Source organism: Salvelinus fontinalis, chromosome 42 (assembly GCF_029448725.1).
Source record: "Salvelinus fontinalis isolate EN_2023a chromosome 42, ASM2944872v1, whole genome shotgun sequence".
Taxonomy (NCBI): domain Eukaryota; kingdom Metazoa; phylum Chordata; class Actinopteri; order Salmoniformes; family Salmonidae; genus Salvelinus; species Salvelinus fontinalis.
Window position 1 is genome coordinate 22,252,843 of NC_074706.1, and position 13,934 is coordinate 22,266,776.

Sequence of the window (13,934 nt, forward strand, 5' to 3'; positions counted from 1 at the left end):
TGAGCTAGGTGGTTGGCTCTTTAAAGAGCCTTTGGGGGTTGAGTAGTTAAGTTGCAGTAGCGATTTTACTTGGCTTTGACGGCCTTCTCAGTATTCTTGGGGAGCAGCACTGCCTGGATGTCGGGCAGCACACCACCCTGAGCGATGGTCACGCCACCAAGCAGTTTGTTCAGCTCCTCGTCGTTACGGACGGCCAGTTGCAGGTGACGGGGGATGATACGAGTCTTCTTGTTGTCACGAGCAGCGTTTCCGGCCAATTCCAGGATCTCAGCAGTCAGGTACTCGAGCACTGCGGCCAGGTATGCACATTTGTGGCATGCTGGAGGGCATTTTGCAGGGCTCTGGCAGTGCTCCTCCTTGCACAAAGGCGCAGGTAGCGGTACTGCTGCTGGGTTGTTGCCCTCCTACGGCCTCCTCCACGTCTCCTGATGTACTGGCCTGTCTCCTGGTAACGCCTCCATGCTCTGGACACTACGCTGACAGACACAGCAAACCTTCTTGCCACAGTTCGCATTGATGTGCCATCCTGGATGAGCTGCACTACCTGAGCCACTTGTGTGGGTTGTAGACTCCGTCTCATGCTACCACTAGAGTGAAAGCACCGCCAGCATTCAAAAGTTACCAAAACATCAGCCAGGAAGCATAGGAACTGAGAAGTGGTCTGTGGTCACCACCTGCAGAATCACTCCTTTATTGGGGGTGTCTTGCTAATTGCCTATAATTTCCACCTTTTGTCTATTCCATTTGCACAACAGCATGTGAAATTTATTGTCAATCAGTGTTCCTTCCTACGTGGACAGTTTGATTTCACAGAAGTGTGATTGACTTGGAGTTACATTGTGTTGTTTAAGTGTTCCCTTAATTTTTTTGAGCAGTGTATATATATGCTATGTTGAACACAAGGCCAAACAGTGACAACTGGGGAATCGACTAGTACTCTGTGTTCAACAGTAGTTGAATCAGCTGTGCCTCTCCAGGGCTACAACAAAAATGCCTACTGTTGGTGGTAGGCTACTCTACCGCTGGAGTTGGGAAACACTGATTTAGTAGGATTCAACCCACTGCACTCCCCACCCCCCAATAGAGACAGGCCTAAACAAGTGGAATAGAGGTCCCAGTTAGAAAGGACAAACGAAGGTGACTCTTCCACACACATAATAACAAATACTAACACACCAAACCTTCGTGCCATAATTGAGACACCGTCAAATCCAAACGGGGAAGATATAGGCCGGGGGGGAAACAAATACACATGGAATGCCATAAAGCCAAAAGTGTCCATAATGTCACCTCGTCAGTCATGTTGCTATTGAAGCCCATGTAATATAACATCAATCTTCTTTTTTCTTCCCTACGCAGCATCCGGCCTGACGGTCAGGGAGCCAAGAGGACCCGAGGTGCCGATGTGAAGGGTGGTGATACCTCTGTAAGGTGAAACAGCAGTAAAACATTCCTCAGACACACACACACACACCCAATGAAGGGATACTTTTCCTATTCATACAGAGGTGATAGGGATGTGCAAATATTGTATTGTACTTGTGTTCACAAACCAATAACAAAGCGTCTTATTATGGAATGAGTGGATCATTTATAGGCCAGATAGCACTATGGGCGCCACATGGCCTCGGATGTTGCGTCAAATGACCGCCACAGAAGGAGGGCTCATCTCAACAGGTCATTTCAAAAGGGACACATACTGGCAATTGATCAATCGGTGCAGTTTATTCACATCTCAAATGTGACTAGCTTTCATCTTACTACTTATTGTTGCCATAATTGTCCCAGGCCTCGGTTTAGTACATCAAGGAACAGAGGTTGCCTTTTAGGAGAAGGACTGACAAGCTTTCAACTAGGTGGGATACAGCTAGTGTCACAACGTCACTTTGTCATAGCAGGTTAGGAGAAATAGGTTAAGGTTAGAAAAAGGGTTAGGCTTACCCTAAATGTCACTTCCCCTCGTAGTTGTACTCCATGTACGCACAACCGACTTACAAGTCATCACACAGAGAGCACACTTGAACCACAACTGCACTGTCTGGAAGACAGCGCCTGACTGAATTGGAATCCCTCAAACGGCACACTAACTACCTTCTCCTTTATGATGTCACAGTCAGGCCCTCGGAACACTGGTCCTCAACATTCTCAAACACCTTGGATACCGAAGGCAAACATTCTCCATTCACTCACATTCACAAATCAACCAGGGAGAAAGAAGGCTGCCAGGAATTGGATGCTGAAAAGCTAACCTCTTTCACAGAGCAACATCATAGGACTGGGAGCGAACGATACTCTGTCCGCGGACGTGCTCGGGCCCTTGTGTTCAACAGCAGGTTAGACTGTGTCACTTGTTCCCTTCAACTGCTTGCATTCCCCTATTATCAACAGCTGTGTTCCTCTCTAAGCTACAGTGCAGATACTTCACATGTAGAGTACAACAACAAATAACACAGGGCCTGTTACCACACCCTATAGGCTAGGAGTTTAACTTGGACCACAGTGACATTGGTAGTAAATAGCCTGCAGCATAACTGACAGCTCCTCAACGGGGACATAAAGGGGAAATGGAAGGGGGGACACACCGAGGAAAACTCCTACCAACATACAATCTACTGTAATTACCCATCCAATCCAAATCTATTTGCCGCATACACCTGTTTAGCAGATGTTATTGCGGGTGTAGGGAAATGCTTGTGTGACTAGCTCCAACAGCACAGTCATGTCTAACAAGTAAGATCTAACCATGTCCCAAAACTCCACACAATACACCCAAATCTAACAAAAGGGATGGAATGAGAATACATCAATATATGGACAAGCAATGTCACACCGGCATAGACTAACATACCTAAGAATAGAATACTGTATATCCATATGACATGAGTCATGCAAACGAGCTCCGCATGATGAAAGTGACTGGTGTTCCATTAATCAAGTGCCCAGTGATTTCTAACACAGTGGAACCCACGTAACACAGTGGAACCCTCAGTGGAACCCACTTTGCAAGACCGGAATCATCTCCAATTAAGGGACGAAAACAGGGTTCAGGCGAGATGCAATGTTGACACCCTATGCTTCATTTAGGAGCTCAAAGGAATAAGTCAACTCATATAGATAGGGAGGCATTTCACCGCCACCCGCTGGACCAGAAGTCATGTTGCCAACACTGCCCTTCAATTCATTCATGCCTAGAAGGAATACATACATCTGCTCGTCATTCAAGCCACATAGGGAGGGATCTTGGCACCACCTGCTGGATCAGAAGTGCTACTCACAATGGCACACAGAGCATTTATCCCTCAACCTGATGCAATTTGCACAAGTATGTGGTCCAAAAAAACACTAACTACAACAGATCATCAAATAGGCAGAGATTCCAAAACTCCAAACACATGTTCATGTAGAGTACCTCCAAATGTAGATTGGAAGAAATGAAATATAACATGTTCTCCTAGGTCACGTGAGCATTGCATTGTGGAAAACAATGTGAAGCGTGTATTTGTAGATGAATCACAGAATAGGTTTGATGAAAAAGTAACTGTACATCACTATTACTTCATTTGACTTTCTCTTAAATCATATTCACTTGCACATTTTCTGCTGGTTTGTCTCCTGCAGATTTAGAACACAACGTTCATGTGAATGTATGTTTCTCAAGAGTCAAATGAGGGTAAGTTACATAGTACTGCTTTATTAAAAACGGATTGCTACTTTTCTCTCTAGCCTAGTGCACTCTTTATCTGTAGGCAGCTGCAAAAAAAGGTCCACATGCCATTATATCATATAGCCTATAGGACAACTTTTTCTCCAGGACTACATCTTACACCCAATGCACCCCGAGAAAGGTTTTGTTGCAGTGGCCAGGGAAAAAACGTGGCCGGAATCAACTGGATGATTCTGTCACCAATTACAGGAGGGGGTCTGTTGGATGAGGGGTGTACTGAACTGTGCCTATAGCATGTCACAAATCCCTCCAACGGGAAATAGGCCTTTTCAGCACCACGGAGCTCCGCTATTACCTGTCTCGTACGTGAAGATGCAGCAGAGGCGCGCTGTCCATTCAAACGTGCTGAATACAGCAACGCATGCGCCGAGATTTCCTGTCTGCTTCCTGATTTGGCCAAATGTTTGCCTCCACTTTTTGCCTGTGCCATGCGTCTGACTATAGTAGATTATCCCTTTGGATTGATGCCATTGCAATCAACGGGTTATGTCGTTTTCCCACCTCTTTTGACCTGCGTTCTTTGTATTTGCCGGGTGCTTTATAGGCCCATCACTTTAGCTGTGTGATTTCTGCATTTAACTGGCAGCCTGTATTTAGGGCCTTTACTATGTCTTATCCTTTGGTGAAGCTGTCAAGGGGTTTCTATTCCTGAGCAAATCTTCTTAAGCGTAGGTGATTTAGCTACACTGTAAAAAAAAAAAAAAATTGGCAGCCCAACAACCACAAAAACAACCTAACAAATAGACTCGTTAAAGTATGGTCTACATCGGTGCACTCGAGTGACATACATTCGAAACAAAGAACACATGAAGACTAAATCTCACTTCAGAAGTCGAATTCTAATCTATGCATATGATCCAAATCACGCCAAAGCGAGACGACTGTACTCAATGCGAGTCAGTAGGATCGCATATTCTGCACTGTGAAGTTGTCATGTGCTGAGGCATTTAGTTCCTTATGAAGTCTATGCAGCAATCAGGACTTACCTGCACTGGTGATTGCAATTCTGTAATTGGTCAACTAATAATAGGACTAATCATTGCAGCTGCTTGTGTCCTGTTTCATAACAGCTGTTTTGCAAGCCCTTGATGATTACATCTATTGACCTCCTAAAAGACCTCCTAAAAGACTTTTACTCAAGTAGTATTTTACTTTGTGACTTTTACTTTTACTTTGTGACTTTTACTTTTTGTTACAGTGGCCAGGGAAAAAACGTGGCCGGAATCAACCGGATGATTCTGTCACCAATTACAGGAGTCATTTTCTATTAAAAATGCATTCGGGATAAGTGTCCCTTCCACGGGACGGTTGAGCTAACGTAGGCTAATGCGATTAGCATGAGGTTGTAAGTAACAAGAACATTTCCCAGGACATAGACATATCTGATATTGTCAGAAAGCTTAAATTCTTGTTAATCTAACTGCACTGTCCAATTTACAGTAGCTTTACAGTGAAATAATACCATGCTATTGTTTGAGGAGAGTGCACAGTTTTGGACATGAAAAGTTATTAATAAACGAATTAGGCACATTTGGGCAGTCTTGATACAAAAGTTTGAACAGAAATGCAATGGTTCATTGAATCCTTCTAAAACTTTGCACATACACTGCTGCCATCTAGTGGCCAAGATCTAAATTGCAGCTGGGCTGGAATAATACATTATGGCCTTTCTATTGCATTTCAAAGATGATGGTACAAAAAAAATACAAAAGAACGGTTGTTGTTTTCTTTGTATTATCTTTTACCATATCTATTGTGTTATATTCTCATACATTCCTTTCACATTTCCACAAACTTCAAAGTGTTTCCTTTCAAATGGTACCAAGAATCTGCATATCCTTGCTTCAGGGCCTGAGTTACAGGTAATTAGATTTAGGTATGTCATTTTAGGCGAAAATCGATCCTTAGGCATCCTTTTTGTGTTCCATGAAGTTTACTGATTACTATATTTTTTTTTGCGGGGGAGGGGGATTGTTTCGAGGGGGGCCGCGGGCCTCCAGTTGCCCATCCCTGTTGCTTTTCACTGCCTTTCACATCTTCTCCTGACCTACTAGAGACCACATTTAGTCTGGACAGGCTGCGGCCAAAATGGCACCCTATTCTCTATCAAATGGACTACTTTTGAACAGAGCCAAGGTCAAAAGTAGTGCACTATATAGGGAATAGGTGCCATTTGGGATGCAACCTCAGTCTCAAGTCTCCTCGATCCAGTACCAAAAGGGTTAAGCCAAGACCATACAGTGGAAAACACTGTCCTAACATGCGCTACCCCTGCTTGATTGACTGTAACACCAGTTTTGTTGTGATTTATTTAGATTGCATAGAAGACATTTTTGGTGTAGTTGTACTGTAAATTGGGATGTTCTTTTATTTATTCATCATTTAGTTTATTTGTCTTATACCCCCCACAAGCTGTTCATAATATAATTGATCATATTTCTTGTATGGGCCTATGTTTATGTCAATATTGTCTATGCCAATACAGATGATTTTTTTTTTTTTTTTTTTTTTTCGTTATTTTACCAGGTAAGTTGACTGAGAACTCTTTCTCATTTGCAGCAACGACCTGGGGAATAGTTACAGGGGAGAGGAGGGGGATGAATGAGCCAATTGTAAACTGGGGATTATTAGGTGACCATGATGGTTTGAGGGCCAGATTGGGAATTTAGCCAGGACACCGGGGTTAACACCCCTACTCTTACGATAAGTGCCATGGGATCTTTAATGACCTCAGAGAGTCAGGACACCCGTTTAACGTCCCATCCGAAAGACGGCACCCTACACAGGGCAGTGTCCCCAATCACTGCCCTGGGGCATTGGGATATTTTTTTTTAGACCAGAGGAAAGAGTGCCTCCTACTGGCCCTCCAACACCACTTCCAGCAGCATCTGGTCTCCCATCCAGGGACTGACCAGGACCAACCCTGCTTAGCTTCAGAAGCAAGCCAGCAGTGGTATGCAGGGTGGTATGATGTGGAGTCTTTGGATCCTGCTGGGCTCTCAGTGTGGGTGAGTTGGTGCTTACTTTGTATTCCCTATTTTCTAAAAGAAAGAAAAGACAGTTTAGAAATTACAAAGGGGGTGGAGAGGGGAGAAAGCTGTAAAGAATGACAACGATTTGAACCCGGTCTCCAGCCAGGAGTTGAATGTGTGTTGCGAGACAGGAGTGTCACCACTACTTTTTTATGTATTTTTTATTTTACCGTTATTTTACCAGGTAAGTTGACTGAGAACACTTTCTCATTTGCAGCAACGACCTGGGGAATAGTTACAGGGGAGAGGAGGGGGATGAATGCATCAATTGTAAACTGTAAACTACACCACTACACCACATTGAAAGGTCACGAAGAAACAAAAACGTGTGAAAACGCATTGATGAACAAATTGAATCCTGGAGGAGGATTTGGTTGACATTTTCAAGATGAATGGACGGCAATGTTTATGATGGAACTATCTTGTAAGTAGGGCCTGCTGCTGCTAGTACTACGCCAGCATTATTGTACCTGTTATAGCTCCAGCACCACACCTTCCTACACCACCAACTGCATTAGTCAACAGCAGAAACCTAGGGTCCATCACTAATGGCACCATATTCCCTATCTAGGGCACTACTTTTGACCAGGACCCATAGTGCACTTTATAGTGAAGATAAGATGCAATTTGGGACAAAGACCCAAGTCAGCAGATGTCAAGGATTTGTAGATAAAAGTTGTTTAAAAGGGTTTCAATCTACATTATCTGTATTTACCTCTTCAGATAATGTTAATCTCCACTCCCTCTTTCTCTTTCTCTCTCTCTCTCTCTCTCTCTCTCTCTCTCTCTCTCTCTCCCTCTCTCTCTCTCATCCCCCTCCCCTCTTTCACTCTCATCCCTATTCTTCCTCTTTCTCTCTCCCTCCCTCCCTTCCCTCTCTCTCCAACCGCATCTCTTTCTCTCTCTATTCTCTCTCCATCCCCCTCCCCTCTTTCGCTCTCATCCCTATTCTTCCTCTTTTTCTCTTTCTCTCTCTTGCTCTCTCTTTCTCTCTCTCTTTCTCTCTCTCTCTGATGGCTACGTGGTGCCCGACCTGCACAAGCGTCTGTCCCACGGGCGTCAGCTGAAGATCTACCCCCCGAAGAGTGCTGAGAAGCTGGAGTTCACACCTGCTGCACAGCCCCTGAAGAAAATCCTGTACTGGAACCATGGCGCCGGGACCGCCAGGGGAAAGGTGTCTGGGACAGGAACCGACAGGAGCTGGTATCTGGACCAAGTGAGTGACTGTCTCTTTAATTGTCCAAGTCAAATTTCCCCTCGGGGACAATAAAGTATATCAAATCAGATCATACCACCAGAGGTCATCAAGGGGGGGTTTGAGGGGATGGTATCCTCCTTATAACAAAAAACGCCACTTGGTTTTGACCGGTACTATTAATATTACTTAACACCCGTCCCGTCCCACAAATGAACCTACTATCCTCTACCTCTTTCATTTAATATTATTTTTTTTTGTAATTTTGAAGAGATTTTAAATACACTTTAAATAAAGCTTGATTTGATCGTCCCTGTAAAGTGTTTGATCTTTGCCCCCTGAAGGTGACTTACAATGACCAGGGGACCTATGTCCAGAGTGACTACTGGAACAAGGAGATCTCCTCGCTCAAAGTGTCCGTAACCAGTGAGTGCTTTGCAAGTTATTTAAAGGGATATTTTGGGATTTTGGCAATGAGGCCCTTTATCTACTTCCAGTCAGATGAACTCGTGGATACCCATTTTAATGTATCTGCTTACGTTTGAAGGAAGTTTCTAACTAGTGCTAGAGAAATTGCTAACTAGCGTGTGCCAATGACTGGAAGTCTATGTGTAACGGTTTTCCTCTTCCTCTTCATCAGAAGAGGAGGAGCAGGGATTGAACCAAAATGCAGCGGAGTTTGAAGACATGATTTATTAACGAAAACACGAAAACGAAATACACTTGACTAAACAAAATAACGAACGGTGTAGACAGACCTGGACGACGAACTCACATAAACACTAAGAACGCACGAACAGGGAAAATAGCCTACACATAAAAATGACGAATAACAAAACAAACCGAACAATCCCGTATGGTGCGACAAACACAGACACAGGAGACAACCACCCACAACGAACACTGTGAAACAACCTACCTAAATATGACTCTTAATTAGAGGAACGCCAAACACCTGCCTCTAATTAAGAGCCATACCAGGCAACCCATAAACCAACATAGAAACAGAAAACATAGAATGCCCACCCAAACTCACGTCCTGACCAACTAACACATACAACAAACTAACAGAAATAGGTCAGGAACGTGACACTATGGGAACAGCTAGCATGCTCTAAAGCTAGTTAGCATTGGCTCGTGAAACTACCTCTAGACTTCCTTCATACTGGACACAGAGACATAAAAATGGTATCCACGAGTTCATCGGACTCTGGGACTACGGCTATCTCTTTAATTATTACCCTTTGTTGTTGTCGGTTAGTGTACAGAACCTTTTTTGCCTTGGCCTTTTTATCTCTCTTTTTCTCTCACTCTTGCTCGCTCCTCCCTTCTCTCTCTTTCCACCTCCACTCTCACACCCGCTCCTTCATGTGCCCCCCTCCTCCCTTCTCTCTCTTTCCACCTCCTCTCACCCACCTCTACATCTACCCCCCTCCTCCCTTCTCTCTCTTTCCACCTCCTCTCACCCACCCCTTCATGTACCCCCGTCCCTCCTTTCTCTCCCTCCTTTTTTCTAATTCAACATTAATTCTTGTTTTCTATCTACTAACTATATACTATTATAAAACGGGTGGGTCTAATCCTGAATGCTGATTGGTTAAAATCGCATTCCAACCAGTGTCTATTTCACAAGTTACCACCGGCTAAATCTATGACGTTTAAATGCCTATTGACTCTGTTCCATCTGACTGCACAATCCACTGTCTCAGCAGCCCAGGCAGGGAAGTTATAAACTTGATCTCCACTACAAAAATAATCTAGACATGATCTCATTTCTTTTAGACTAACATTTTGTTTTCAACAGCGGAGATTTGTATAAACCTTGCTGTCTGTCTGCAACATTGTTTCAATATTCAAATTCGATCTCCTGCTGTCCCATAGTAATGAACGTGTCGGGACCAGACAGAAAGGCAGGCAGTGTTTCTCAGCCGGTCGAAATCATGAATCAGCTGGCATCATTTTTATGGATATGTATAAAGAAATGTTAATTAAAAAAAGGTCAAATGAAATGAAGCGCAGCTAGTTCAGTCTTTCCAGCTTCAGTTTGAAGTTATTGTGTTAGCTGTGTTGTTGGCTAGCTATATACTAATATCTCACCATTTCCTTTAGCGCCATCTTTTACTCTTTCTATCTCGCTCCTTCTCTCTCCTCTCTCCTCCCCTCTCCTCCTTCTCTCTCCTTTTATAAGTAAAATAAAATGTAAAACAACCGAAGGAATAAATACACAATGAGTTACGATAACTTGGCTATTTACACAGGGTACCAGTACCCAGTCGATGTGCCCTGCACATAGTTATCGTATGAGGTATTTGAGGTAGATATGTACAGTGCATTCGGAAAGTATTCAGACCCCTTGACTTTTTGATCTGCTCCGCCTCCAGCACACGTGTCTCCAATCACACAATCGCATGCACACAGAGAGAGAGAGGGGGCGAGAGAACTGGAGGAGTGGTAGCAGGTTAGGGGGAGACAGGATGAGAAGTAGAGGGCGAGGCAGGGGCAGATGTAACAGTTACAGCCTTAGTCTAAAATTGATTAAATAAATACAAATTCTAATTAATTTACACACAAAACCCCATAATGTCAATGCGAAAACAGGTTTTTGTTCATTTTTGTAAATGTATTAAAAATTAAAAACAGAAATACCTTATTTACATAGGTATTCAGACCCTTTGCTATGAGACTTGAAATTGAGCTCAGGTGCATCCTGTTTCCATTGACCATCCTTGAGATGTTTCTACAACTTGATTGGAGTACACCTGTAGTAAATTCAATTGATTGTACATGATTTGGAAAGGCACACACCTGTCTATTTAAGGTCTCACAGTTGAAAGTGCATGTCAGAGCAAAAACCAAGCCATGAGGTCGAATTAATTGTCCGTAGAGCTCCGAGACAATATTATGTCGAGGCACAGATCTGGGCAAGGGTACCAAAAAATGTCTTCAACATTGAAGGTACCCAAGAACACAGTGGCCGCTGTTCTTAAATGGATGAAGTTTGGAACCACCAAGACTCTTCCTAGAGCTAAATGGCCAAACTGAGCAATCGGGGGAGAAGGTCCTTGGTCACGAAGGTGACCAAGAACTCGATGGTCACTCTGACAAAGGTCCAGAGTTTCTCTGTGGAGATGGGAGAACCTTCCCGAAGGACAACCATCTCAGCAGCACTCCACCAATCAGGCCTTTATGGTAGAGTGGCAAGACAGAAGCCACTTTTCAGTAAAAGGCACATGACATTGGGCTTGGAGTTTGCCAAAAGGCACCTAAAGGACTCTCAGACTATGAGAAACATGATTCTCTGGTCTGATGAAACCAAGATTGAACTCTTTGGCCTGAATGCCAAGTCACATCTGGAGGAAACCTGGCACCATCCCTACAGTGAAGCATGGTGGTGGCAGCATCATGCTGTGGGGATGTTTTTCAGCGGCAGCGACTGGGAGGCTAGTCAGGATCGAAGGAAAGATAAACGGAGCAAAGTACGAAGAATTCCTTAATGAAAACCTGCAACAGAGTGCTCAGGACCTCACTGGGGCGAAGGTTCACCTCCAACAATGACAATGACCCTAAGCACACAGCAAAGACAACGCAGTAGCTCGAGACAAGTCTCTGAATGTCCTTGAGTGGCCCAACCAGAGCCCGGACTTGAACCCGATCGAACATCTCTGGAGAGACCTGAAAATAGCTGTCCAGCGATGCTCCCCATCCAACCTGACAGAGCTTGAGAGGATCTGCAGAGAAGAATGGGAGAAACTCCCCAAATACAGGTGTGCCAAGCATGTAGCATCATACCCAAGAAGACTCAAGGCTGTAGTTGCTGCCAAAGGTGTTTCAACAAAGTACTGAGTAAAGGGTCTGAATACCTATGTAAATCTGATATTTAAGTTATTTGTAAAAAAAATAAATGGCACAAATTTCAAGAAACCTGTTTTGCTTTGTCATTTATAGGGAATTGTGTGTAGATTGATGGGGGGGGGGGGGGCAATTGAATCATTTTTAGACTAAGACTGTAACGTAACAAAATGTGGAAAAAGTTAAATGGTCTGAATATTTTCTGAACGCACTGTACGTAGGGGTAAAGTGACTAGGCAACAGGATAGATAATTAACAGTAGCCACAACGTATCTAATAAACACCCTATTTAGTACACTGGGCTCTGGTCAAAACAGACCATAAATATCCAAGTATGCTTAGTACATAGTAGTAACACATTGTAAGTAGTCAGAGATACAAACTGGTGCTGCATAGAGAAGTGGTGTTGGCTGTATAGAATTCAATTACATCTGTTAGGTCATGTTGCAGTGTGAGTACGTCATGGAAATAGACACAGCATCAGGATCCCTTCCCAGTGGTTTTGTTTACACTTCCTTTGTTCCAAATGGCACCCTATTCCCTATATGTTGCACTACTTTTGACCCGGGCCCATAGGGGAATAGGGTGCCATTTGGGACACACCGTGTTTGGCTCGCGGCTCATATGTCTCTGTCTGTCACTAATTAGTTGGATATTTGTAGGACTACAGGGCTGCTCAGTAAGCTGTGGGAAGGAGGGGGGTGGGTTGAGAGGGATGTGAGGGGGGATAGAACACAACATGCTAAGAGTGAAACACGTGTCATCTATCAATCACCCCCTCCTGTTCCCCTTATTGCTCTGCAATGTCTCCCAAATGAACTCCCTCGCCTCCCTCTTTCTCCTCTCCACCTCCCTCCGTCGCCTCCCCGTCCCCCTATCCCCCTCCAGACAAACATGAGAATGAAGCAGGCAAACCCCTCCTGGCCCTCCTCCTCCTGCTCGGTATCCCCACCAGTATCTGCTTCTGTTGCCGGAAGGAGCTCTTCAAGAACAAATCCCCAACATCAACGCCATCTAACTGGACAACCCCGAGACTCTGCACCCCCCTCCTGGCTACAACATGCCCGGAGGAGGGGTGTCCCCTGGACCTGGTGTCCCGGTGAGGGATAGTTAGATGGTGGCTTGGCTACCAAATGGCACCTGATTCTCGCTTTTCTGTAGGTCTCTGGTCAAAACGAGTTCACTTGGGAATATGGTGCCATTTGGGACAAATCCCTTGTAGAAGTTGCCTTTAGGTTCCCCCCTCTAATCTGTTTCCCCTCGTCTCCCATGCTGTACTACTATAGTAATGACATTGTTGCGGTGATGCATGTTTTGTAGTTGAACAGTAATAACGTGACGTGTGTTTTTCTGTGGTTATTGCGGACGTTCTATCATGGTATGTGAACAATTTATTATTACTCATTTAGCTACATACTGTGGTGTGTTGGTTTTTGCATGCCTTGTGTTTTGTATGTAATTGGAGTCGAGATATATATATAATAGTATTCAAAATACTTTGTTTATCCTACAAGGGGTAAGTATGTTGGCCGGAGTGCAGATACGTAAAAACAACATTCAAGAACATAATCACAACTACACAGTACCAATAGTTGTATATAAAAGTATATTTGAGTCCCTCTGTCTGAGGGAACTGTGGTGCCCTCAGGTTGTGGAATCCTAAGGTTCACCCTCCCCCCAACCCTGGGATGCAGACCAGCTTCAATGGACCTGACTCCCACCTCAACTAGTGAGTCCATCCATCCATCTATTCTTTAATACTTCTCTCTCTCCCCCCCAAACCAGTGAGTTCATCTTTCTCTCTCTAATTTACTCTTTCTCTCTCCATCTGTTCATTATATCAGTGTCTGGTATGGTTCTTGTTAGGAAACCCTCGTAGTCCCCCTGTCAGGTGTGAAAATCCTCAGGAGAAGAAACAAGGAAGAGAAAGAGTGTGACAGTGTTTTGTTTCAGTGCTTCAGACCCCACAGTGGAATGGCCCCCCGCCCAACCAGCCACAGTACAATCCTGGTGCTCCTCCAATGGTAGGGCTTTATACTCTTCTCTACTCTACACTCTTAGAAAAATGGTTTCCAAAAGGCTTCTTCGGCGGTCCCTATACGAGAGCCCTTTTTGGTTTCAGGTAGAACCCTTT

The 13,934-nt window shown here is 44.2% G+C and overlaps 1 protein-coding gene across 1 annotated transcript; it reads right to left on the reverse strand.

The window, feature by feature from the left end:
* Positions 1-57: 57 nt before the first annotated feature.
* On the reverse strand, positions 58-1,302 carry LOC129841373 (histone H2A-like). The gene is made up of 2 exons (XM_055909619.1): positions 1,291-1,302; positions 58-356 (listed from the first exon to the last, which is right to left on the reverse strand). Exons 1-2 carry the CDS (start codon positions 1,300-1,302, stop codon positions 66-68), a joined length of 303 nt encoding a protein of 100 aa, XP_055765594.1. The 3' UTR covers positions 58-65.
* Positions 1,303-13,934: the final 12,632 nt, after the last annotated feature.